General features: G+C 48.5%; 8 protein-coding genes across 8 annotated transcripts; 6 read left to right on the plus strand and 2 right to left on the minus strand.

The window, feature by feature from the left end:
• Positions 1-2,617: 2,617 nt before the first annotated feature.
• On the plus strand, positions 2,618-4,083 carry V1513DRAFT_386007 (Gti1/Pac2 family-domain-containing protein; the record flags this gene model as incomplete). Its single annotated transcript, XM_066895226.1, has 3 exons — positions 2,618-3,017; positions 3,168-3,493; positions 3,802-4,083. 3 exons carry the CDS (start codon positions 2,618-2,620, stop codon positions 4,081-4,083), a joined length of 1,008 nt encoding a protein of 335 aa, XP_066750633.1.
• A 2,128-nt stretch (positions 4,084-6,211) lies between these two features.
• Positions 6,212-7,503, plus strand: V1513DRAFT_454250 (Acireductone dioxygenase ARD family). The gene is made up of 3 exons (XM_066899355.1): positions 6,212-6,578; positions 6,638-6,976; positions 7,062-7,503. The coding sequence occupies exons 1-3, from the start codon at positions 6,549-6,551 to the stop codon at positions 7,215-7,217; spliced, it is 525 nt and encodes a 174-aa protein (XP_066750634.1). The 5' UTR covers positions 6,212-6,548; the 3' UTR covers positions 7,218-7,503.
• A 607-nt stretch (positions 7,504-8,110) lies between these two features.
• V1513DRAFT_461053 (uncharacterized protein) lies at positions 8,111-9,367 on the plus strand (the record flags this gene model as incomplete). Its single annotated transcript, XM_066899880.1, has 4 exons — positions 8,111-8,326; positions 8,401-8,936; positions 8,994-9,156; positions 9,227-9,367. The coding sequence occupies 4 exons, from the start codon at positions 8,111-8,113 to the stop codon at positions 9,365-9,367; spliced, it is 1,056 nt and encodes a 351-aa protein (XP_066750635.1).
• Positions 9,368-12,435: 3,068 nt separating this feature from the next.
• V1513DRAFT_386029 (WD40-repeat-containing domain protein) lies at positions 12,436-14,081 on the plus strand (the record flags this gene model as incomplete). Its single annotated transcript, XM_066895228.1, has 2 exons — positions 12,436-12,497; positions 12,548-14,081. 2 exons carry the CDS (start codon positions 12,436-12,438, stop codon positions 14,079-14,081), a joined length of 1,596 nt encoding a protein of 531 aa, XP_066750636.1.
• Positions 14,082-14,947: 866 nt separating this feature from the next.
• Positions 14,948-17,979, plus strand: V1513DRAFT_428138 (uncharacterized protein; the record flags this gene model as incomplete). Its single annotated transcript, XM_066896262.1, has 2 exons — positions 14,948-17,056; positions 17,107-17,979. 2 exons carry the CDS (start codon positions 14,948-14,950, stop codon positions 17,977-17,979), a joined length of 2,982 nt encoding a protein of 993 aa, XP_066750637.1.
• Positions 17,980-18,427: 448 nt separating this feature from the next.
• V1513DRAFT_406517 (uncharacterized protein) lies at positions 18,428-19,697 on the plus strand. Its single transcript, XM_066895639.1, has 2 exons — positions 18,428-19,056; positions 19,108-19,697. Exons 1-2 carry the CDS (start codon positions 18,505-18,507, stop codon positions 19,633-19,635), a joined length of 1,080 nt encoding a protein of 359 aa, XP_066750638.1. The 5' UTR covers positions 18,428-18,504; the 3' UTR covers positions 19,636-19,697.
• V1513DRAFT_454269 (WD40-repeat-containing domain protein) lies at positions 19,631-21,686 on the minus strand. The gene is made up of 2 exons (XM_066899356.1): positions 20,823-21,686; positions 19,631-20,771 (listed from the first exon to the last, which is right to left on the minus strand). Exons 1-2 carry the CDS (start codon positions 21,472-21,474, stop codon positions 19,678-19,680), a joined length of 1,746 nt encoding a protein of 581 aa, XP_066750639.1. The 5' UTR covers positions 21,475-21,686; the 3' UTR covers positions 19,631-19,677.
• A 140-nt stretch (positions 21,687-21,826) lies between these two features.
• V1513DRAFT_454272 (uncharacterized protein) lies at positions 21,827-24,811 on the minus strand. The gene is made up of 2 exons (XM_066899357.1): positions 23,691-24,811; positions 21,827-23,615 (listed from the first exon to the last, which is right to left on the minus strand). The coding sequence occupies exons 1-2, from the start codon at positions 24,553-24,555 to the stop codon at positions 22,261-22,263; spliced, it is 2,220 nt and encodes a 739-aa protein (XP_066750640.1). The 5' UTR covers positions 24,556-24,811; the 3' UTR covers positions 21,827-22,260.
• Positions 24,812-25,021: the final 210 nt, after the last annotated feature.

The following is a 25,021-nucleotide window of genomic DNA, read 5'->3' on the forward strand; positions in this document are numbered from 1 at the left end:
GTTGATTTCACTAGTTCAACAGTCAGACGGGCGAGTTGACGTATTGTCGTATTTGATGTTTGATGCAGTCCAAAACGACCATGACACTTAAGCTAGACGACTGTTATATCAAATCAGCCACATCAGCAGTCTAATTCTGAAACGGACTCACCTATCGGGATATCCGGCTCAGTACATGATTGGTATCTCCGCAATATATCTAACTGAGCTTCAACGACTAAAGATATTAAACATTGCGGATTTGCTGATTGCGTAGCTCCACGAGTATGGTATTGAGACGAGCTGATCAGGTGAATTTTGTATGGGCGATGTTGTTAGAATTTACAGCCTCACAAAACTGGAAGATCTTCCAACACTTACAGTATTACTGTCCTATTATTCCATAGTGCAGATATCTAAACGATGTACCGTGGAACTCCCAGTCTGCAGCGGAATAAGAGCCGACGATCGCACTGACCACACTATAGGCTTGCCAACGGCAAATAGCCGGTTTTCGCTAATAACGAATAGAACTATGATGTACGCATCCCATAATACCTTCTGGGACTAGAGAAACGATTGCTACGCGAACCTCTATCATTTCAAAGAGTTTAATATGCACAGCAGGAGCTGTTGAATAAATCTAACTAATGTTATGGTAGCTAGATATGCAGTAGCTGTACAACTATATTGACGTTTGTGTGTGTAGGATGAGTGAATATATGCCGCTGAGAATGACGTACCCCCGCGGGGAACTGGATACGGGATACGGATATATTGAGGCAGTGGCGATCCAGTCAGGGGTGTTGGTGGATAGAATCGCAAAGTGACGACCGCTCGCTAAAGTTAGTAGAATTAAGCTAGAGTCGAGACAAGAGAGAGTTGCGGGAGCAGTATTATTCAGTGTGGGCGAAAAGGGCGCCTGCGGGTCGGGTACTAGTATAAAAGTCTTAAAAAGACACAAGGGATCGGACAACTCCCGGTTAGCATACATAACACGCAAGCCTTTCTCCGAAACGGGAACTGATGTTCCGACCGGCGAAAGTAAGGCGCAACCAACCCTTCCGTACCTCGTACTCTTTTACTACCAACTTTGTACCGCAGCACGTGCAAGTGACCCGTCGTCTCCCACGCGATTTGTGCAACGCGCACGTCATCCACATTCATATATGTGCCGAGGCGGACAAAGTGGAGAAGTCCCGTCGCGCCCGTGGATTCGAGAGGGCCGTAATTGAGTGCACATGAAGACAGGCCAGAGCAGACAGGTGGAATGAAAAGCGGATTTCTGCGTAGTGAATTATTGTTTTGTTTACACACTGAAGTTTGAGCAAAACTGTAAATATGCCGTATATTGCTGCGAAGTCAAACATAAACACAAGCAAGGTTGTGCCAACCTTACGCATGGCCGCAAACCGTGCACGGTAAACCTTGTCACTGGACTGCATCAAGTCTATTCAATTCTGGGCCATTCTTGTGAAAATTTATATCTGTCATTTAGCTGTATCTACAACTGCGGAAATATCGAGTCCAATTACTTACTACTCGTTTTGGCGAATAATTCAGAACGGGGCAGTGGCGGTGCAGTGGCACGTGGTTTAGAGTTTGTCGAGGTGACGGGAAATGGCACAGGTAACAACTTGTACGGCGCTGTTACTCGCACGCGTCCCATGTCGTAACCCTCGCATTTTGCCTTTGCGGTCCCGAGTAAATGGGCTGCTACATCTACTTCACCTTAGTTGCTGCTCTCCTCTAGAATCAGACGACAGCAGGCAAGCACTCTTGCTCGCAGATATTATGGGTATGAGTCTTTTAATGACTTATCTGGAAACTGTGGAAGTAGCGTCCAGAGTTCAGCAACACGCGGGAAGTCAGACGATAACTGGTACCCGACTTGCCTCCCACCTAACCCCCAAAAGGGCGGCGCTTTTGGTTTCTCGCTTGCACGCGCTCATGTTCTTATGTCTTCCTCACTTACCCGGCTGACCCTGCCTTTTTTGCTGCTGCTCTCCGACGCCCTGCACGTCAAAACTATATCTCGTCGGGGCCCAACTCTGCTCTGCTCTGCTCATCTCCGCTCCTCTTTCCCTCTACTTCTCTTCTTCTCTTCTCTCTTCACCCAACTAAGCCCTTTTTTGTCCATCATAGCACGCTCCCGAACTGCTGCAACTCCTACCGTCGCTCTCGTCGGTACACCGTAGGCGTTCCAATTAAGTCACTTGACCAGACTCAGGTCAGCGTACTGCTTGCTCGGTTTCTTAGTGTCGCCAATCGATGAGACTCTCATCACACTCCCGTACAACAATCCGTCAACGTTCTCAGCGTCCCTGACGACTCTATCGACACCTCGCTGCCTCATTTTTTTGTTCAATTTCATATTCCGAACTTCTCGTCTCGACCACAAGGGAATCTATTGCCCCTCGATTTCTCTGCTCTGTTGCGAAAGTTGTTTGGTTATCTGTTATCCAGCGCGACACCAACTGCCGGAACAGCCTGTCGACTTAAATAGCCGATTGTAAAAAATAATGTGCGTCGCCTGGTTTTGATTCTCCGGTGGATGATTCAAATCAAGATTGATTTAATTTGTTGGCTTTTGTCGCCATATATAGATCATACTGACAGTTGTTAGATCTGTACGGCAATGACTACTCCACAGCACGCTACTCCGAAGCCGGACCCAACCCAGTCGGCTGCGACTCCTGGCAGTGCGAACCGCACTGCCGGCTCTGGTCCGCCTCAGGGATTGTCCGCTACCTATACTGGATACGTGTCTACCACCCACGACGCGTTGATCCTGTTCCAGGCTTGTATGCAGGGTCTTCTACACTACGTCTCGCGTCGGCCACACGACCGTGAGCGCAGCGAGCTTATCCGGTCAGGCAATATTTTCATCTTCAACGAGGGGACCTCCGGCATCAAGCGATGGACTGACGGAATCGCGTGGTCGCCGTCCCGAATTCTTGGCAACTTCTTAGTCTACCGTCAGCTTGAGAAGCCATTTGCGCCTGGTGAAAAGAAGCGGGCTGCCAAACGCAATCGCCGTAAGAAGCGCACTTCCAGCGCCGATCCTTATCAGACTGGCGCCAACGGTGGCACCGAGGGAAGCAGCGGCTACTTGGACCAGGAACAACGGGCAGATGTCTCCGCGGTAGAGTCTCCCCGGCCAGCGAAAGTCCCTCTCGCGCCCGCAGCCGCTGCTGCTGCGGTATCGAGTACGCCTCCACAGCATCCTGGATCAAGCATTTATGATCCAGAGGCTGAGCGGGCTCTTGTCGGTTCCCTCGTCGATTCTTATGGATTCAAGGATGGCGGCTTGATCAAGAAGACAATGAGCGTGCTTATTAACGGGAGTCCTCATCATTTGGTTTCGTACTATAAGCCAGAGGACGTCATGCAGGGCAACTTCTCTACGCCTAGCACGAATCCGCTTCTGCGTGATCTAGCGATCTCGCCTGAATTGACGCAGCGCCAGAACTTCCGGATACCGCCGGATGGATCCAATGGCCTCGAACGCACTGTTGTTCCCGGAGGAGGAGTGAATATGTATGGTACGTATTAGTTAGTGGGCTTATTGCTATGGTGTCATACTCAACTTGAGTAGCAGATGCATATTACAGACCACCTGCGGAGCAGGGTGTTGCGACTGACGAGCACGGTCAAGTCATCAATAGCGGTGACCCATATTACCGCCAACAGCAATACGTGCACCCAAGCTATCGGCCATATCCTGGTGCGATGCCGGTTTACACCCAACCGTATGCGTATATGCCGCAGGGCGCTCCCCAGGATCAAAAATATTACGCAGGCGGTGGCGACTATGGCCAGATCTATGGTCACCCGCATGCGGCTCCGTATGGATGGCCGCCCCAATACCAGACTGCTCCGCCGCCGCCTCCACCGCAGATGCAGCAGCAACAAGGACAACCGATCCACCAGATGCCGCAAGCTGTTCCCCGGACTCAACAGCAGCCACAGGATTACCAGCAACAGCGGCAAGCTCCTCAGCAACAGCAGCCTGCACAGCAGGCACCAACTGCCCCACAATCGCAAGCTGGAGTTCCTGTACAACCACTTCAAGCTGCTCAAGTGCAACCGTATCGTCAATAAGCTTATATTGTAATCGGGTAATGGTTGTTGCCATATCAAAACATTCAGGCGTGTGGTACGATAGGTGTGTGATTGGATGTTATTTGTTTTGTTATTATTATATATCTGCTTTGGGATATTCTGTTCATGTATAAATATTTTTATTATTAATACTTCGTCGAGGTTCAAAGCATGTGTCTTTTTTAATCTCTATCTATAAACTTGTGCGTTATTTGCTGGAACAGCTATGTGGGCAGGAACTGCTCAGCACTTTTACTTCAGTTTTCTAACTGAGCGAAAAGGGTTATATGAATGGGAAATATCTTTTACTAGAATGATATTTTATGGCGCATTTGTTAAATCCTTTCTTTACATTTTCTATTATACTGTTATGTTCATCGTCTCAAATTTGTATTTTTGGGTTTACTTTATGAAGAAATCGCTCAGAAACTGAAAGTTGATGATGATATGAAGGGATTTGCGAGACGATTGTAAGTTATGAAGCTTTCGTTTATAGGTTGAGACGTTTATTTTGTATTTGAGTTAGTCTACATCGACATTTTATTTATCCATGATATATGTGTTCTGATTTCTCCGCGGAATATGAACATTAGACATTGAGCATTGGACATATCTAAACCTTAAGTAAGCTCAAATATTCTGTTTTGGTCGGTCCCTGCATGAATCATAAAGTTTCCAAAACTAACGACGCGGACATTGAAGAGTTTGTTAGAAAGTTACGTAACCAAAGGGTTTCTTCTAGGACAAAAGAAGGATCTAGAGCCTTTCCTCAAACAATCAACTCCGCTAGCAAAAGTATCATTTGCACGACACAATACTATGATGACCGGTGCGAGAGTTGAAAAGGCGGTGTTTTCTTTGATGGTCGGTCGATATATTAAAAAGGTATGTGATAACTAAGGAGGGTTACGCTGAGAACGAATGGCGAACTTTATTGTAAACTCGCGAGGGATGATTTAAAATTGCTTGTCTGTGTTTGACTTTTTAAAATCTGAAAGTATGCTTGGTGTTACGCGATAAACGGGGGGGAACAGGCTTTTCATACATTCACGGGGGGCATTCACCGTCTAGGCACTTAACGGACCCAAGGTAAATTTTTTTTTTGGCTTTGCTTTCAATTAAAAACGCTTTTGCTGGCTGCCGCGTTGGTTCTTTAACTTCGACGCCCTCAACAGCGAACGTGTTCTGAGAGTAATCAGCATCCAGTGTTTCAGGTTATGATTATATTTATGGTAATGGGCTAAACAATCTAGGCGGGCCGTGTTATCAAGCAAGATGTGGGAGGATCGAACGTGAGGAAAGCAAAGGTGCAAAGTGCAATGTATTAAATTACCCGGTAAGTGTCTACTACACATTGTTAACATCGAAATTATAAATAGCTTGGACGACTTGGGCAATACTGTAAATGACTCAAAGTCCTTTGTCCATTTTAACCTATGACCTGCGACAAGTTGTAACTTAAATCGCATTGTTATGGAATGGTCGGGTAGACCATTTGCCAGCTCGGTTAGCCTACATCCGAAAACTTCCGACCTGACAGCCAAGCAATCAACGAACAATGCAGCTACATTTTTATCTCTCGTACGAAAGTATAACTTTACATAAGAAAGTGATTAATCAACACAGCTCGAATGTCAAATTATTGTCGATAGATATATTGCTTGCGACTTCACGAGCCTCTTAAATGTCTTTCGGAGACAACTGTTCTGGTTTACTCCGATACTCCTAGCTAGAAGGTTGAAATTGGAGATGATAGAATAGTACCCAGTCGGGCTATCCGAGCATCTAACAGTTCATTGCCGTTTAAGTTCAAGTCAATCAGTGCTAACCCCCATCATCCTGATCCTCGGCCGAGAGGAAGACGGGACAACGTGCCATCACTCACTCGCCAGCAAGCAAACAGTAAAACTTACCCTGCTAAAAAGTCAAACGCCGCATGCAATTGCGTCATCGCCATCACGTGTGAATAATCTCGGTTGTACTGACTAATAAAATATCTTCCAAATTATGGATTTTTTTTTTACATATATTAGAAGTTATAGATGTTTATACAAATCTCTTGAAATTATCGATAATTTTTTTTAGATTAATTTAATGGGTTGAATAATTTTGAATGCGTAGATAGTTTAATGGCGTACTTTTCGTTAAAATCGTAGGAACGATGCCTCGATCGTCTCCGAGCGATCAGCCTCACAGCCTCACAAAACGCTTTTCTTTAGTTAATCTTGCTTCCCCACGAACGCACCACTCTTTCGACGTCTTGTTTCTCGTCAAGGAAGGTATATTTATTCGTATAAATTGCTTAATTATTTAGGTGGTATTCTTGGTAAGTTATTTGTCAGTAAGGCTTTACGCTGGGAAGGTCCTCTCGACATGGACATTGTCATGGCTGAACGAGATTGATCGTACTAATTATTCGTCCTTGCAGATTGCTACATCATTAGCCGTTTATTCATAACCAGAAAATGAAAATTTACTACCACGATAACACGACCGTACGTTATCTCGCACCTTAGTACCTCTACGAAGCCCGTGTGTCTAATGCAATTAACAGGAGGACCAACGTCTCGACCACGACTCCAGGGTTGAAGTTTCACCCGAAGCAGTCGCCAAGCTCGGCGTGTTGGCGTACAATTTTTCCGGTGTGACCGCTATCGACGATGTCAACTCCCTCGCCAAATCGCGTGGCTACAAAAACCAGGACGTGATTTCGATTTCGCCGGCATCGATGGGGGACGTGTATGAGGAGAAGGTGAAGACGTTTTACAGGGAGCACTTGCATGAGGATGAGGAGATTAGGTATGTGGTTGAAGGTGAAGGTTTTTTTGATGTGCGGGATATGGAGGATCGGTGGGTCAGATTGAAGTTGGATGCTGGCGATCTTATTATTTTGGTAAGAAATCTCTCTCTCTCTCTCTGTGATCGGTTTCTTTGTTCTCTTGAGTTTCGAAAGCTAATTTGGTGATTTGGAAATTTAGCCTGCAGGTATTTATCATCGTTTCTCGACTACTTCGTCCGATTATATCAAAGCCATGCGTCTCTTCAAGGATGAACCAAAGTGGACGCCACTCCCGCGCCCGTGCGACGACAACCAGTATCGTGTTGACTACCTACAATCGATCAATGCCAATTAAGCTAACGAAACCCAAAAAAAAAGATATGTAACTTGTACGGAAGTGAGTTGGATGGGTAGAAAAGAAGTGGATGCGCGAGGAGTTTACTTACTACACTTGTGTGGTGTTTAATTGAGTGAAAGTTCGAATGTATAAGGAGAAAGCACTGTCATGAGTTGTGCGATTGTAAAGAATACGGGAGAGTATACCAAAAGGGCAAACTGGACGGTTAGACCACAGACAGAAGACAGAATGTTGCATAGCCGGATAGTAATAAATCATTGAAGGTCTACCTAACATTAACCGAAAAAGTTGCTCGATGATCTACCAAAGTCAATTAAGTACTGCCGTAACTAAAATTGATGATGAGACTGAATTCCATATGTAAGAGTTACACATCCTTAAATACTAACAATGGCATACTTGCGGAGTAGGTTAAAAATACAAACATGAACCGGCAGACTCGGAAGCCGGAAGCGGCCCACCCTGTATCTATATCGACATTTGAAGACTACTGGGTCATACAGCACGACTCTGTAAACAAGGAATCTAGAAGCGGTCAGCGGCGCATAGTCGATTCCACCAGAGTCACCGAGATGAGCCGCAGTTACATAAATTAAGGTGCATCGACTAAAATAGTGGTGGGCTCACCGCGAGGTTGATTCTATCCATTGATAGTAGACTGATTTGCATCGAATTGGGCAAGAGGGCTAAAGTTTTCAGAGCTATAGAGGAATGGAGGGATTCAGGCTGTGGTGTTAGAAGAGAATTGCCTTGGCGCAACAGCTAACGGACTAACGGCATCACACTGCAACTTGTCACCCTTCTTCGCGATTGTCGATATTAACTACAGTGGGTATTTTGCCCCGAAGCCTCAGTATATCCTCAGTCGCCAATAGTTTTCACGCGTCACAATGGAAGACTACGAAGAATCATATTCACCACCACCAATAATCTCGCTGACGCCATCGTCTCCACCTCGCGTACCGCCAGCTGATAATAGTCTTGCTAGTTCGGAGAGAGCTAGGAGCAGGAATACGCCTGAGCCGGGTAGTGTTGCTGGTGCGTCGTGGCCGGCGTCGTGTGAAGCACCGTCGAAGAATAATCCGGCAAAACAATACGTTTGGCTGGTGAGTGGATATGCTGTTGACAAATTAGTTTGAAATATGAGTAATACCATCTGGACGCGTGCTGATAATTGGAGATATTTGGAGCAACAGGGATGATCGGACGACATATATGTCGCGCAGCACTCGAGCGCGGGGATGTGGTTATGGCATGCTCGCGTAACATCCAAGCAACCGTCGTCGTCTCACAAGATTGGTCCGACAGACTAATAACTTCTTCCTGTGACGTACGGTCGCGGCAGATGGTCAAAGAATCCGTGGACAGGACAGTCCAGCGCTGGAACCAGATCGACGTAGTAGTGAATTGCGTCGCGGTCGGGGTTAGTGCTCCGTGTGAGGAGCAGGATGAGCATGATGTTCGGGCGCAGTTTGAGACGAATGTAATGGGCTTGTTTCATATAGTGCAGACTACGCTGCCGCATTTCAGACTCAGAAGTCGCGGGAGGTATATTGTTTTCAGCAGTATTGCGGGAATGCTCGGGATTCCAGGGCTGGGGCCGTTTAGTGGAACGAAATGGGCTACAGAAGGTTTGGTTGAGAGTCTGTCGTATGAGATTGAGGAGTTTGGGCTTAAGGCGACCCTAGTTTACCCTGGAACTATCAAACAGGACGAGTACGCCGGAGAATACTATGTTGTGTTTTTAAACTGGAGATTTACTTATCAATGGAGCAGGACGCAAGACAAAAGATTACCACCATGGCGGCATTTCGTGATTAAACCGCTAAGCAACGACTATCGAGGTACTCCGGCAGAGCATGCGCGGCGGATGATATTATGGGTTAATGCGCATCGGACAACTAGTGTGGAGAAGATAGGAGAGATTATATGGGAGGTGAGTTTATGGGAGTGTTGCAGATATGGGACTGTTAGGTGGGTGGCTTTGGTAATTAACACAAATCTAGCTGGCACACTGCGGAAATCCACCGATGCGATTATTACTAGGATCAGAGGCAGTAGAAAGCATGCGTGACAAACTCCGACAAACAATTGAGGAAGTCGAGGATTGGAAGTATTTATTTACTGACGATGCAGACGACAGTTGATGACGTGCGAAGATATGGCAGGAAAGAAAAAATGGAAATTACAATGGCGTTCAGTTGCTATAGATAGAGTCTGAATTAAATATTTGACGTTACTTCCATTGCCAGCAAAACGGTGATTTAGTGTAGTTCGTGGTATAGTTGCGGTCGAGTTAGATTGACGTAGGTCGTTGCTCGGTTTTTCGATGTATCACAGAACGCACATTTTTGTTACAAAAGGCAATGAACATCGTGGGCCGAGCGCCGGTTTGAGGAGTGGGGAGAGCGGGGGGGGGCTAACCGGCTGATTGACAAAAAGCGGGTGGAGATAGCACGTGCAAGGGCAGGTGACTTGGAGGGCGGAGGCAAGAACTATGCAAGGGTTTTCGCGTGTTTGGGCAGGCTTCTAGAAGGGAAAAGGAAAGGTCAGAAGCGGGAAAAGGGATTGACGAAGGTGGTGCGGCGGTACTTAATGATGGGGCGCAGCCATCGGCGTGACGACGAAAACCCGAGGACCGACGGGCACTGTGGCTATGTAGACGAGTCCGCGTGGCTCACGCGTGGCTGGGCCATGAGGTGAAGCGTTCCAAAGGATCCAATTTGGCGACGTGTCCCCGTCAAGTTCAATGCTGTATAAATTTAATTCGGGTCAGGTGTCAGGTACTTTTCTTTTGCGCAAAGAATGTATTAGCCTAAGGTGTACAGAACAACGCGGCGCAATTTGTCGCAAAGTAAGTGGGGCAGTGGGTCGGCCAACAGCTTACAGTCTAGAAGCCGGCTGGTACATCGAAAAGCAAACATTACGCGATGAATACGGCACAGACGTGACAAGTACGCGGGTGTGCCAAGCGCTGCCTACTTATTTCGACCCGGGTATGGTTACTAGCGGCACGCGCGCAAAGGTTAGAGCTCCACGTCATAAACAGAAAAAGCAATGCACATCTTATCTCCCAAATGCAGCCTTCGGACCCAGCCTCAGCAAGCCACTCCACGGGATTAGGAACGGGTCCGGGCAAAAGTGCCGCGTTATGAGTCTGGGCCAAGCAAGTACGACATTCTTTTTGCTGCTGCTGCTGCTGTGCTCGGGCCACCCTGAAGCTGTCGTACTCGCGACAAACCGGAAGCCAGTTGCTGCTATATGGGGTTTGAAGGCCAAGAAGAAAACAGAACGAGCATGACAGATAGCATCATCATTTACTTACGCTGCTGGTGAATCAAGTGATGGGGTGCATGCTTTAACTTGATAGGGATTTAAAGGGTCACGGGCAAAGGGCTATTACAGCTCAGGGCTAGGGTAGGAGACGGAGTGGCCAGTGCGCAGCGTCGTCGTGCTTGCTTGTTTGTGAGATGGGGGGTGGTTTGAATGGGAGGAGAGAGACAGAGAAAGAGAGGGAGAGAGAAAAATAGTGAGAGTCTGCCTTTTGGGTGTTGGCCCCGGCCTCCATACTTACTTTTGCGCGCATCGGCCTGCCTGCTTCTGCACTGGTCCGTTCTACCTAGCCTGACGTCTACCGTTGGTGTGCCCTGAACCCGCTCTCCTCGCCTGTTTGCTTTCCCGCCTTTTACGTCCCTTCCTTTTCTGCCCTCATCCACTGCTCATAACTCCCTCGACCTTTTCCCACAATATCTCTCCTACGGCCATACATACCATCCATCCATCCATCCATCCATCTACTTCCCACGGCCATAGTCGTCCACTCAAGCTCCGCCGCGTCATCAGCCTCACCTGCTTTTTATCCCGACTTCTTTTCACGTCCCGTTCGGCTATCCTTGCCCCTCCTAGTCTAATCCATTCATCTCCTTCGCCATTTTACTTCATTTTCTTTTCTCTGCTACCATCGCTAGCCGCTGAACCCGTCCCATCAAACTGACCGTCCGTCTCGAGTCGATTGTGTGGGCTCGCTCTTGTATGCTATCCCCCTTTTTTTCCTCGATCACCGTGCCTTTCATCGCATGCTCTTTTGGACGGCTTGCTCTTAGTAACCCGGAGTCCGAACATATATTCTGGCGACCAATCTAAGTGGTACAGAATTAACTGACGATATCGCAGTCTCATTCGTTCACGATCATTACGATTTACGTACCGCTAACAGCGTATCCGCCATTACAATTCGGCCGTCACACCATTTGCGATCGGTAACTATCGATTCGCTTATCCATTGCGTCGGCTACTCTTCCGCGTCCCTTCACAATTTACTCCCTCTTATAAGGTCGTCTGGTGTTGCAATATTTTTGGTGTTGTCTGTTCTAACCGCCAGGGCAGCCGCCTGCATCACCACTTTTTTTTCACTCGCAACCTTCGACGAGCGCTGTGGCGGCAATCGCGAATAACACCTGTTCACAACTCCAACGTCTCAATTTGTCACTATGAGCTACCAGCGTGCTATTATCCCGCCTACGCAGCGCATCAACGAGCTGCTTGAGGCGCTCAAGCAAGAATTTGAGACAGTCACAAATGAAGCCAGTTTGTATCGCATGCACAAAGATGATTTCGACCACAAGTGTACGTTTTTTTCTTTCTCTTTTCAATTGTTTTATTTTTTTTTACTGGTTGTGGGTTGTGCGGTTGTTGCGCTGAGGCAGTTGTGGGTGCGTGTGACTGCTGCGGCATGACTCGCAAATGCACAATAGTCTGGCAGCCGCGAACGGAGTGCCGTGACGATAGGCGTCAGACGAGTTCGCTGGGCTGTCACTGCCAATGAGTTTGGGTAGAGGACCGTCACCCGGAGCGAAGACGTGAGTCCTGTTTGCGGGAACAAAGTCATGCAATCTGGGCGTGGTCAGTAGGAGTCAAGGCATTGTTGAGCCCCGTCAAGCTTACGAGCGGCGGTCGCATACTTGCTGGACACCCGCCGCATCCGTCGCCGGCGGGCGGTCGCCTCGCACCAAGCGAGTCCTGCACCCCTGACGGGCCCCGCGCCGCACTAACGTTTACTCTGTACCCATACCCTGACTCATTTCCGCCTGACCTCCAGTTATTCAATTGATATATATATATATATATGATTTGCTTAAATATTTTATTTTATCTTCATGTTTATTGTTGCACAGATCGATGGCTGACGTGTGCAGATAATCAACAAGCGGCAGAGATGCAGCAGATCCGGCAAAATGTCTACGAGCTCGAAATCAACCACAGGAAAATGAAAGATCAGTATGTTGTCATCTACGATGCGCTAATATTATATATACTAACTATTTCAGTTACGAGGAGGAGATTTCTCGATTGAAGCGTGAGCTCGAGACTCGGGGCTCCCATATTCCTGCTGCTCTTCCACCTGCACCTGGTGCACAAGGTCCGCCTCCGGGCTCCCAAGTTCCGCCTCCTTCACTGGGTCATTCATCGTCTAGTGTATTCCAAGGAATCATGTCGGGCCAGTCTGGACCGACAGGTCCTTCTCTTGCGCCTCCCCAAGACAACAATATGCACCAGCAGCAACAGCCACCTCCTCAGCAGGGTCCGCCTCCTGGTCTCCAGCCCGGTATTGGGCAGGTCCCACAACAGATTCCACCACAAGCACAGGCACAGGCACAAGCACAGGCGCAGCAGGCATACGGCTCTTCTGGATATCTCAATGGATATCATAACGCGCCTGTCGCTACTACTCCTCAGATGAGCCAGAACAGGGCAGTAGCCGAGACCCGATCATCACCACATATTACTCGGGCGAGCCCAGGACCGCCACTTGGCAATAATCTGGCAGACCTTGATTTTGACCGTGTACCGAACGAATACAAGAAGCAAGCAAATGATTGGTTTGTTATCTACAATGACCGTGCGCCGCGTATTCTAGACGTTGACCTTTTACACACTCTCGAACACCACTCTGTGGTGTGCTGCGTCCGGTTCAGCGCCGACGGCAAGTACGTCGCGACTGGATGCAATCGCTCTGCCCAGATCTTCGACGTTCAGAATGGACAGAAGATATGCCACTTGCAAGACGAGTCCGTTGAGCGGGAAGGCGATCTGTACATTCGAAGTGTGTGCTTCAGTCCAGATGGACGATATCTTGCTACTGGTGCGGAGGACAAGCAGATTAGAGTGTGGGACATCAAAACCAAGACGATCAGGCATCTTTTCAGCGGTCATGAGCAGGATATTTACTCGCTTGATTTTGCGCGCAATGGCCGCCACATCGCGTCCGGTAGCGGAGATCGCACTGTTCGCGTGTGGGATATGGAGACTGGTCAGTGTGTTTTGACGTTGAGTATTGAGGATGGCGTCACTACTGTTGCGTTCTCTCCTGACGGCCGATTTGTCGCGGCGGGCTCATTAGACAAAAGTGTTCGAGTTTGGGACGCCACGTCTGGATTCTTGGTCGAGCGTCTTGAAGCACCTGACGGACACAAGGACTCGGTTTACAGTGTCGCATTTGCCCCCAATGGTAAGGATCTCGTGTCGGGCTCGCTGGATAAGACAATCAAGCTTTGGGAATTGCAATCAGCACGTGGCCTTTCCGGGTCACATAAGGGTGGCGTTTGCGTGAAGACGTTTACGGGTCACAAGGATTTTGTTCTCAGCGTTGCTCTCACTCCGGACGGACAGTGGGTGCTCTCGGGATCGAAGGACCGAGGTGTGCAGTTCTGGGATCCCAGGACCGCGCAGGCGCAGTTGATGTTGCAGGGGCACCGTAATTCAGTGATATCTGTTGCGCCAAGCCCTGCGAGCAAGCTGTTTGCTACCGGAAGCGGTGACTGCCGGGCACGAATCTGGCGGTACGTGGTTGCTAACCAGTAGACTTGGAAAGTGTGTAAAAGATTATGGCAACCTATGTATTTTATTTGTATACTTGTTCGTGTTCGTTATGTATTTATTTTTGTACAATGTTTTATTACGTTTGTTTTATATCTTAAAATTGTTTAGTGTTATGAAGATGTGCAAAGTTTTGACACAGTGCTGTACACCTTTATTTGTTATTATTGTTGTTAGTTGGATTGAATCTAGTATGGTGAGATGCGTGTGTTGAATAAGTGTGCAGTGGTATTACTTGTTTGTTGGATTTTTGATCAAATAAATGTATTTTATATATACTACAGCGTAAGCTACCTTATTTGTGAGCTCGCTTAGGGAAGAGAGCTTCGTTCTGCGGCGAGATCTGGTCGCACTTCGATTTATTGCTATGATTGGGGGAGAACGTCATATATTATATATGACTATATTTGACACTGGACCAAACTTGGGTCTCCGGCGATCTGTTGGAAAATGCCCGATGTCATCAAGCAGATATAAGTGGAGATTAATCAGCCATTGTAACTATCTCGCTGCTGTCCGCAGAAGGTGTCTGCTGATGTCAAGCGTGAGCTGCATATGCAAGATAGTCCCAATTGTGTATTTAGGTCCTCGGGTAGCAAAAAAATCTCCCGGCTGGGAGGACCGCTGATGCTCATCGGCTGCTCACAGAATCACAAGCCTCCACCGGCTCACAGTGACGACGCTCCACCATCGCGATTCTCGGCTAGCGTTTTATGCTAATGCCGCTGTTGCTGCTGTTATCCGTCCCGCCGCGATTTGCCTCTTCACATCTGCTGGTGCCGTCTCCGGGCATCACCATATTTGCCCGTCCGATCCGTCCTGCATCAGCCCTGCGCTCTCGCTCCGTCTAAATGCAGTACCCCGCCGCCGCGACTGCTGGCAATGGGCAGCGCCAACAACCCCACCACATCCCCGCAGTTTCACTTTTGGCAGGCTTGTCTTCGACTCCAAACGCGTCCGCCACTTCTAGTCCCGGCATGCTACGACTTCCGCCGGCGTCGACATCGGCCGCGACAATGAACGGACTTTATCTGGCAACTGCAGATAATGCCATGTCCATGTCCAACTATTCACAGCAACATCAGAACCAGCACTCGTTTCCTCACCAGCCTCACCAGCTGCAGCAATTCCATCTACCGCTCTCATCTACCCAGTTCCGGCATCCACAACTGCTGCAGCCGTCGCCTACGCAGCTCACAATGCAGCAGCAGCAGCAGCTTCCGAGAGATACACCACAACCAGGCAATTCCCAGATCGTAGACATGCCGGCGTCAAATTTGCCGCCGTTGAATATTGGTGGCGTGCAGGCGAGCAGTGTATCACCTGGATCTGGCTTTGAGACGTACGAAATGCAGTGGCCAGCCACGAGTGCGACTTCTACCGGATCTGGTACTGTGGCAGGAATGCCGGCGATCACGACCATGCAGCCTAGCATGCACCATCACACGCAGTCCGCTGGACCTAGTCTGCCGTCTTCTGCTAATCACCAAATGCCAACTGATTCCGGGATATATGCTCACTACAGTCTCTTGACGACGCATTTCCCGCCGCCGGCTGCCCCATCGACTCCACCACCGCAATCGCAACAGACGGTATTACCGCACTTGTCGGCTATATCTCCGAGGCAGCAACCGCTGTCATTACCACATTCTGCGAAACTATTTTCGTCTGTTACGTCAACACCATTGGACGCTCCTGGGACTGGAAATCCGAACAATGTCTCGCCCACGAGCGCGCCGGCGGGAAGCTCGGTTTATACTCCGTATGGACATGATATAATGCGAGTTAGTGCCAACACGACGACAAGTTTACCTCAAACTACAGGCACTTCGAACACGCTGATTGCGAAACTAAACGCGTATCATGGTATGCATGAGTACTTCGACGCTCCTCCACCGCATCACCACTCGCTCTCTGTCGGACCTACTTCTGCACCTATATCAGCCGGGTTATTACAGACCTCGAATTCCTCTTCAACTTTGCCTTCATCGCCTTCGGATTTACATCATTATTCTACGCACCACCAAGTCCCGCTCCGGCCGGCAGCGTCCACGTATTCGAGCTCCTCGTCGGTGACATCGGCGAACTCGTTGTCGTCGACCGGTAGTTCGGCAAGCTCGCTCAGCACTGTGAGTTCAGGGTCATCGACCGCAGATGTCACGACCTCTCTCGGCATGCTTCCTTTGGAGTCGGGAAAATATTTGTCAGCTGCCACGGCATTATTTCCACCGCCTGCATCCACAACGTCCCATCAGGAACGCACGAATTCTTCTGTGCCTGTTGTTCCGCCGCCGCAATCGCTTGCACAATCGCTGCCGGCTACTGTACAGGCAGCTGCTCAAATCCAACATCATTTATCATGTCCTGCGTCCCCTGACCTAAAGGCTTCACCTTTGTCCACACCGTCGACTAATACACCAGCACAATCCGCGCGGGCCCAGGATCCACCGACATCCAAACGAAGTCCTATACAACCACGCCGTATAAGCAGACAATCGCCAACCAACTTCGACGATGGTACAGCCGCGCAGTTGGGATCAACACAAGTCGACCATCTGATGCTCATTGTCCAAACCCGCGAGAAACTCAAAAAAGAGCGCGAACGCGAACGACAATCGATTTCGGAGGCGGGCTCAGCCAATGCAGCCGCATCGACAGCGAACGGGTATTTCGGGTATGATTACAGACAGCAGTCGAATGAACGAACGAGTGGTCTCGGCTCGTTCTTCTTCCCTGGAAATGCACCTGTTGAACCGTCGGGTAGTACCACTCCGTTGACGGGATTGACCACGAAGAGTGGGAAGGCGGGAAAATATTCTTGTATGGAACCTGGATGTGGTAAGGTGTTTAATCAGAAGACGCATTTGGATATACATGGGAGGAGTCATACGGGTTCGAGACCGTATGTTTGTGATGTACCGAATTGTGGTAAACGATTTTCTCAGAGGGGCAATTTGCGGGTAAGTTATTTTGGTGCAGTAAACCTTTATCTGTGCTGATCTTTGGGCAGACACATCGGAGAAGTCATACAGGCGAAAAGCCTTATGTCTGCGAATTCTGCAACAAACGGTTCGCACAGCGGGGAAACGTTCGCGCGCATCTGCTCATCCACGAAGATTATAGACCGTATTCGTGCAAATTAGACGGCTGCAACAAGTCGTTCACGCAGCTAGGTAACCTCAAGGCGCATCAAAACAAGTTTCACACTGATGCGTTGGAATTGCTGGCGGCCAAGTTCCAGCATTATATGTCTGCTGATTACGACGAGAGTGCGATTCCGGAGGAAGATCGTGAAATGTTCTTATATTTCGCCGAGTTGTACCGGAATGCGAACAAAGGGATTAAGGGACGAGGCAAGGATTCGAATCGACTGGTCAAGGTCAGTCAGGATGAAGAAGTTATGCAGACGGCGCAAGAGGCTGCGTCGATTATGGCGGCTACTCAGGATGCTTCGGCGGAGACGAGTGGCACAACGACCAGAACGCGGAGAAAAATGGCATCAGCGTCCTCGACCTCGTCTGTCGGGGGAGTATCAATGGATACCCTCCTCGCGCCGGCATCACCTGCAGTCTCGATCTCGAAATTAGCACCGTTGACAAATATTCCTGATATATCTATGCCCACGAGCGCACCGACCGTCTTACAGCGTCCGCAAGGGACACAGCTAGTTCAACAACTGCATCAGCAGTCGCAGGTTCTGCCGTCATTTGATTTCGCTGCAGACGCTGCGGCGTTTGCGCCCGGGGGTAACATGAGCACGCCACGACCGCTTTTAAGCGGACAGCAACATACGCAGTTACCTCCACTGCCGTTGCCCCATGCAACGGGGCCAAGCGGACAAACTGACTTGTTGGGCGGCCATGGCGGGGCGCCGTTTTATTAATCATCAAGCGAAGTTAAATGCGAAGACATGAGCTAGGATGTAATGTTAGGTGGAATTTTGTTTCGATACAGCTTCTTACACGCATTTTTTACCACTATTTTGGGATATAAAAATTTTTGTGCCTTTTTTTTTTTGTTTATTTTGTGGTTTTGGATAATTGGATCGGATCGGTGAAGGGGTATAGACGTGGTTTGACTTTTGTTAATGTTTGTGATATCTAAAAGTACGGATTTTAATGGATTATTTGTTTCATTAAATTTTGAAGAACTCTGTTTGGATGCTTTAGGATGATCGATTAATTCTAATTTAGTCGTACACTACGTTGAGCTGCTAAGTGGCGCTCCAAAGAAGGCGTAGTGCCAAAAATGTATCTGGCGGTTTTAGGTTTATCGAGAGTCCCCCCTGAAAATAAATGGATAGCGGAACAAAATCTGACGTCCCCATGTGTGTCAACTCCGGTTGCAAATCATCAGTATCGTTAAATGACTTTAGGAAACGCGCACATGCATTTCTAATGATCATTTTATGATCATGCGTTGTTACATTAACTTACTGAATCGACAATCTAGCATCACGTCACGTCTCCGTCGTCCGACATTCGCCTTCACCGGATCCGGCCTGGCATACCCAGAACGCCGAAAAACAACAATGCCCAGTCACCACGAGTCCCGACGTGCACCGGGTCATCTAAGCATGACGGAGCACTACATACCCAGTCCACTCCCCAACATACCATTCGTCGACACTCACTGTCATCTCCGCACAACGTTCGACATGGCAATCAGCAAACACTGCGCCAACGAGACACAAATATCGTCAGTGCAATCCATGACGTCAACTTTCTTCCCGCCGGAACTCGAAGCCGTTGTCGATGTTTATTGCGATATTCCGATCAATAAGGAATGGGAGGTCCTTGCTGACAAGGATGCATGGATAGGAAACACTTGGGACGGAGAGTATTACTTTACAATGGGGTGTCATCCGCATTGTGCGAAGCTTTATAACGAGGATGTCGAAGCTGAAATGGTGCGTGCATTGTCGCATCCCAGATGTGTGGCTGTGGGCGAATGTGGGCTTGTTAGTATGCCTTTTGCAAATCCGGCGACTAGGAGTGCTAATGCGGTATAGGACTACAAGAAATCTCAGTCACCTCACGACATCCAGCGAAAAGTATTTGCCAGACAAATAAAGTTGGCAGTGTCACTCAACAAACCTCTGGTCGTACACACCCGCGAAGCAGAAGAAGATACGTTGAATATTTTACGAGCCCATCTCCCACGCCAACATCTCATACACGTCCATTGTTTCACTGACTCAGCAGCCATGGCACGCACTCTTCTCTCTGAATTTCCAAACTGCGTAATCGGCATAACCGGCGTCATTACATTTCAATCTCTCAAGACCACGGCAGAGTTGCTCAAGATGGGCGGCCCTGGATTGCTGGGAAGACTCGTGTTGGAAACAGATAGTCCGTTTATGGTACCGTCGAATTGTCAACGGAAGAAGAAGCCGGTGTACGCGGTTTCGCATTCGGGAATGATCCCGTATACGGCTGTTAGAGTTGCGGAATTATTGTCGTCTATGGACCATGAAGTTGGCGCCGAGGAGGTACTCGTGATTACGCGAGAGAATGCTAGGCGTATTTACGGAGTTTAGAATGTACATAGACTTGTATTATAGATGTACTTTATATAATATTTACACGTTATACTCGGCAAATCCATCCATCTCGTCCTCGGGAATGATTTCGTTTCTGTCCATTCGAGATCTCATAACTTCCCTAATCCGTTCCGCATTTGAAGAATCTCGATGAGGCTTCCACCGTCGCACAAGCATGTCGTCACCTATACTTATTATCTCACCATTGCATGTCCAACTAACGCCTGTCACTTCCTTAGAATGTCCATTAACCAAGGTGGTCGCCACTCTCCTTTGTCTGTCCACGTCACCTTTCGACTCTATTTTATTTCGTGGCGTCTGCATGTAGGTTAAATTACCACACCCCCGCCGCGACACCGGCAGTACCACGACCACATTCTCCGAGCTTCCACATGCGATATAAACACTACTCAATCCGGCCCTCTGGACGGCCTCCTCGCTCGCCACACTGAGCTTCACATAAAACGAGTCTACCTTCAACTGCGGATCCCTAATACAGTCCATCGGCTCACGCCCGTCCATCTCACCTATTGGATAAGCAAACAATCCACCGCTCTTGCTCACCGTCCATATCCTCGCACCACCATAATCCACAGCAAGAGACGTCACACCGTGGTCTTTGTCCCCGCCAGATGTTTGTGAAGTGGGCTGTAAATACCGTTTTTCGAGACTGGCCTTGCGGAGATCCCATGCCCTGACGGATCCGCTCGCCTCGCCTGCGCTCAAAAGCGTGGTCTCGTCTAGGAATGCGACAGAGGTTACGCTTCGTGCGTGTGTGGATTTCGTCGCGCGACGGCCTTTCTCCGGGTTCTGCGCCCGCGTGATTTGCGCGACTGGAAAACTCTCTGCGGAGAAATTATTTCCTACGCGAGTGTCGAACAGCGAGATCGTGCCCCCTCGCGTCGAGGTTACTATGATCGCGGGATTACGAGACGATGGCGTGTCAAGAAATTTAACTTGCTTGAGTGAATGCGCGTCACATGGACGCAGAATCGAGGTGCACTGTTGTTTCTGAAGATCGAAGATCCGGGCAGTCTGGTCGCCTGATGCTGTTGCGAGATGTGTATCTGTAGGCGAGAATGATAGGTCGAAAATCGCATTGTCGTGGCATGCGAGCTTCATTATCGGCAGTTCTAAAGTATGAGGTCACTTATACCTAATGGAACCTCAAATATGTCGCTTACGAAAATTATTGTTGACATCTGTATCCAGGACATGGACAATGCCATCTTCACCGCCAACGGCGCTAATTGAATGTTGTCGACAACTAGTCACGGAGAACGGAATACTTTGACGTAGCCCAGTCAATTCTTGGATTACATACGCATCATGCAAAGCTGTAGAGTAATATGTCTGTAACTCGTATTTGCTGAAATCAGCGCGAGAGTAAAATCGACGGGAAGCAGAACATCGCAAAGTAAGCTCTCTGACGAACAGTCTTCCAGGCAGCGAGAAGGGTCTCAGTGCTGCGTTGGGCTCGAGTATTGCAGCTGATGCTAACGACGCCGAGCAAAAGCCCTCCTGGCACGACCGTGACTTTCGTGTCCTTTTGACCCGCTTGATAGGTGGCGTGGTGTCAGGTGTAAGTAGTTGCTTCGGCGTGGATTGCTCATAACAGCATTTCGTGTTCAAAATCGAAGATTCTGTGACGTCGCCTAATGGTGACACTGGCACGCCGTCTGCTGGCTGCGTAGTGTGTCGTCGTCTATTGTTGTTTTCTTTGTCGATACTGGTAATTCCATTTCCCTGGGTGGCTTGGATATCCGGTCGAGATGGTAGTCCTATGGATGATATTGTCTCAAAGGGATAATTTGGATGCAACGGCGAAGAGAACATTTGCGATATAGCTCCCGCCCTACACTATCCAAATGTGACAATCAGGAAAAAAAAATGCCAGAGATCTACTGTCGAGGAGCAGTGTAAATATGGACCGCGTTGCTTTCCATGACCAGTGCTAGCAGAAGGTAAGGGTTTCCGTGAAAACTTTGACGCGTCACAGACGCGTCGCGACATGGCCACCAAAATGTCTCGCACTTCCCAGCGTATTTACTATATAATACAGTCATTCTTAACAAAGAGATCACTCTGCTGGAATACGAGACAAGGATGAGATTATATTCGTACGAACATTATAGTTAGTTAAGTATAAGTTAGTCAACTTATAGTTATTTTTAAAAGTCAAACTTATCCCTGAACAACGCAAGGCTCTAGAGTGTTCTGCCCTCATGGAGTGTCTGCGGGGGCCTAGCAAACACCTTCCTCCGTTGAACAGTCTCTCAACTGCTGCTACTTCAGAGGCTGGAATCGCCGGATATTCTCTAGCTGTGCCATGCGCAAAAAATCTTTTTATGGCACTCCCCCTTATTCTAAGAGCCAGTTTTCGTCAATCGGCGCGACTCATTTACCACCACAACCCCACTGTCGAAGTAATGGATGATATCAGACAAGTTGCGATATGCGCTATGACTTTTGTAATACTCGAGCTTCAATACTTTGCCCTACTCCTGGAAACACCTGCCAAAAGTACAATACACCTATATCATGCAAAAACGACCAATATCAAACAAAGAGAACTAATATCCTTTACCCAACCCCTCCTTATTAAACAAAATTTTGACAAATCTATAGTTCGTAGCTGTAGTACAATCCCAAATTACCCTTTAGCTTATTCGCCTCTTCGTCGGCTTCTCCATCTTGCCTCGACGGCGGTTCAGTGTCAACTTGACCGTCTTCCTGAAGCGCCCATCCGGCTCCATAAGTCTTGAGATCTTTTATGGCTTCTCTCAGCTGCCTTGGCAGCTTTGCAGGCACATTCGCCGTCTCTTGAGCAAGCTGTTTCTTCCGAGCATTAGCCATCTCGTCACTCATCGGAATGGCTAAAGGTGTAAGCAACGAATTGGTAATCCTGACCAACGTCTCGGGCCACTTTTCCAATTCCTCTGCAACGCTAGGACCTGATCCAAGTCCAGCCTCAATTGGCTTGATATGCTTTTCAAGAATATGCTTGTCAAATTCCGCAAGACTGTCGAACTGATAATTCAGCTTGTTGTCGTTATGACATTTTTCCCAAAGACATTTATACCCTTGAAAATCTGATCCGTTCCGATGTTTCATAAACACATGTCTCTTTAATGCCGTGATATTGTGCAGCTGGGCACAAATATCTTGTTTGCCGGCGCGGATACAATGCCACCCGCAGTTATAGATACTGTAGTGCGGTTCACTGCGAGTTACGAAGCGTTTGACGTGCCGACGCCGACGGTCGTTAGTCAGCGCGAGCTTAGCAGGCGTAAGAACAGGAGAGCGTTGGAATGATACAGTGGTCGGAGTTGACAGATCGCGTTGACCAAGGGGTGTAGCAAGTTCCGTGGGTCGTGTTATTGGTGTTGGTAGGCGAACCACGACCATTTCTGGAGAATGAGAAGAAGCCTTGTCAACTTCATCCGAACCTCCTAACTCCTTGATCAACGGAGCTTGAGCACTAGAATCATCAAGGACTCGCGTGGCAGAAGTTGTCACGACGACGTCTGATGATGTTTTCGGAGGAGTCGCCGGCGCAATCAACATCCCCTTCCGTGAACTAGATGCAATCTCGACACTAGTAGCCTGAATTGCAACTGACGGCGGCTGTTCCGCTACCAAGGATTCTAAAATCCGAGAATCTCGGTTATTTATAACCGGTGGCGCTGCATGACTAGTTTGGTTCGGCTCCTTACAAATCTGAAGTGTGACCGAAGATTCAGAATTAGCCGGAAGAGAGGGCTCAGCCAAAGACTGCGGTTGTTTGTTCAATGCTGTAAACCCCGACTCCTCTTCATCGTTCGCGTTCGCCGATTCCTCTTTGTCTAACTGTCTCACTCCTCCGTCCCGCATCTTCTCGGAAGCGGCCATATCTGGCACAACTGATGTTTCTGGGGCTTCGGTTGGAACATCAACAGCCATCTGCTCCGGCTCCAGAGTACGGGGATATGCGACACCTAAAAATCTACTTAGTATCGCCTTTGTAATTTACTGCGGCGTGCGCAAGAGAGATAGACAATATTGAGCAATACCTTCAGAATCTTGTGATAAGCCAATACCCTTCTCTGCAACCCCTGCAATTTCCACACCCTCCATCGGCTCGCCATCATATGTATCACTGGTAGCCTGAACGAACTTCTGAGCTTGGCCGAACTGTTGGGTGAGAGATTCGGGACTACTCAAAATTTGCACGATCTCCCTGTTACTAACACTTTCGTCAGCTTCCTGGTGGAGCTGTTGCGGGTTCGGTCTCGCTGGAGGATCGTAACTATCCCAATCCATTCTCTCCGGCAATCGCTTTAGGTTCATCCGTTTAGTAATAAACCCGGCAACTCCGAGGGGAATAAATGAATGATTTAGCGGCTCTTTAGTATGGTGTCGGCCTAAAGCAACAAGTACATTTTCTGCGATGTGGTCCAACTGCATGTGAGTATAATTGTCTTCGGTGGGTAATTGCGACAAATTCAACTCGCGCGACGCATTCTTGTCTTTTCCAGGCGTAACCGCGATCTGGGCTGCGATGGATACGGCGTCAGCAGGTGGGTTCGTCGTAGCAGGAGCCTGTGCGGCAGAACTCGCGGCTTGACCTTGTTCTTTAACATGGGCAGTAGCCGCGTTATCAGATCCACTGGCACCAGCCAGATTCTGTTCGACCAATTCCGCTTTCATAGCTCTGATAGCACTGAGAAATGCTTGAAGCGTTTGTACTTTATTCTGAGTCTCTTTGATCTCGTCTGGTGTAAGGTTTACACCGGATACCATTCTGCGTTGATGCTGTCGCATCCGTCCTAGGGCAAACTGCTTACGCGTTTCAAGTTCGGACATGGACTTTCCCTGTAGCTTAATGAGATGCTCAGGAGCAGGTTTCGTCACCCCTGATTCTGTGAGGTAGCCCATGTATTGTGCGAATGTGCCAGTACCCTGCTGAGAAGGCGCCGAAGTTGCAGGAATCGGCAAGGTGCTGCCAGTCTTATGCACTGAATTCTGGTTACAGGTCTCGGCCGACCCTCCGGGTAAAGTACCCAAATTCAATGTCAAAGGATTTGGTGCCAAAGGCAGCTGCGTGATGGATTGCTGCGCTAGCACTGGTGATAGATTTGAGACATTTTGGCCTCGTAATTGCCGAGCTTGTTCCTGTTGTAGTTGTTGTAGTTGTTGTAGTTGTTGCTGTTGTAGTTGTTGTAGTTGCTGCTGTTGCTGTTGCTGTTGCTGTTGCTGTTGCCGATGATGTTGCTGTTGCTGTTGCTGCTGCAGTTGCAGTTGCGGTTGCAGTTGCGGTTGCAGTTGCGGTTGCTGTAATTGTTGTTGTCGTTGTTGTTTTTGTTTTTGTTGTTGTTGCTGTTGCTGTTGTAGTAGTAGTAAT

Source organism: Lipomyces chichibuensis (assembly GCF_038497645.1).
Source record: "Lipomyces chichibuensis strain CBS 12929 unplaced genomic scaffold V1513scaffold_70, whole genome shotgun sequence".
In the NCBI taxonomy this organism is placed as follows: Eukaryota; Fungi; Ascomycota; class Lipomycetes; order Lipomycetales; family Lipomycetaceae; genus Lipomyces; species Lipomyces chichibuensis.

Excerpts from the sequence above, each read along its gene's own strand:
- V1513DRAFT_454250 (XM_066899355.1), top strand. The coding sequence starts at position 6,549 with ATGAAAATTTACTACCACGATAACACGACC. Across the intron at positions 6,579-6,637 it reads ACTACCACGATAACACGACC|GAGGACCAACGTCTCGACCA; the intron begins GTACGTTATCTC and ends TGCAATTAACAG. Across the intron at positions 6,977-7,061 it reads CTGGCGATCTTATTATTTTG|CCTGCAGGTATTTATCATCG; the intron begins GTAAGAAATCTC and ends TTGGAAATTTAG.
- V1513DRAFT_406517 (XM_066895639.1), top strand. The coding sequence starts at position 18,505 with ATGATCATGCGTTGTTACATTAACTTACTGAATCGACAATCTAGCATC. Across the intron at positions 19,057-19,107 it reads CTGTGGGCGAATGTGGGCTT|GACTACAAGAAATCTCAGTC; the intron begins GTTAGTATGCCT and ends AATGCGGTATAG.
- V1513DRAFT_454269 (XM_066899356.1), bottom strand. The coding sequence starts at position 21,474 with ATGTTCTCTTCGCCGTTGCATCCAAATTATCCCTTTGAGACAATATCA. Across the intron at positions 20,772-20,822 it reads AGATGTCAACAATAATTTTC|AACTGCCGATAATGAAGCTC; the intron begins GTAAGCGACATA and ends CTCATACTTTAG.
- V1513DRAFT_454272 (XM_066899357.1), bottom strand. The coding sequence starts at position 24,555 with ATGGGCTACCTCACAGAATCAGGGGTGACGAAACCTGCTCCTGAGCAT. Across the intron at positions 23,616-23,690 it reads CTTATCACAAGATTCTGAAG|GTGTCGCATATCCCCGTACT; the intron begins GTATTGCTCAAT and ends GTAGATTTTTAG.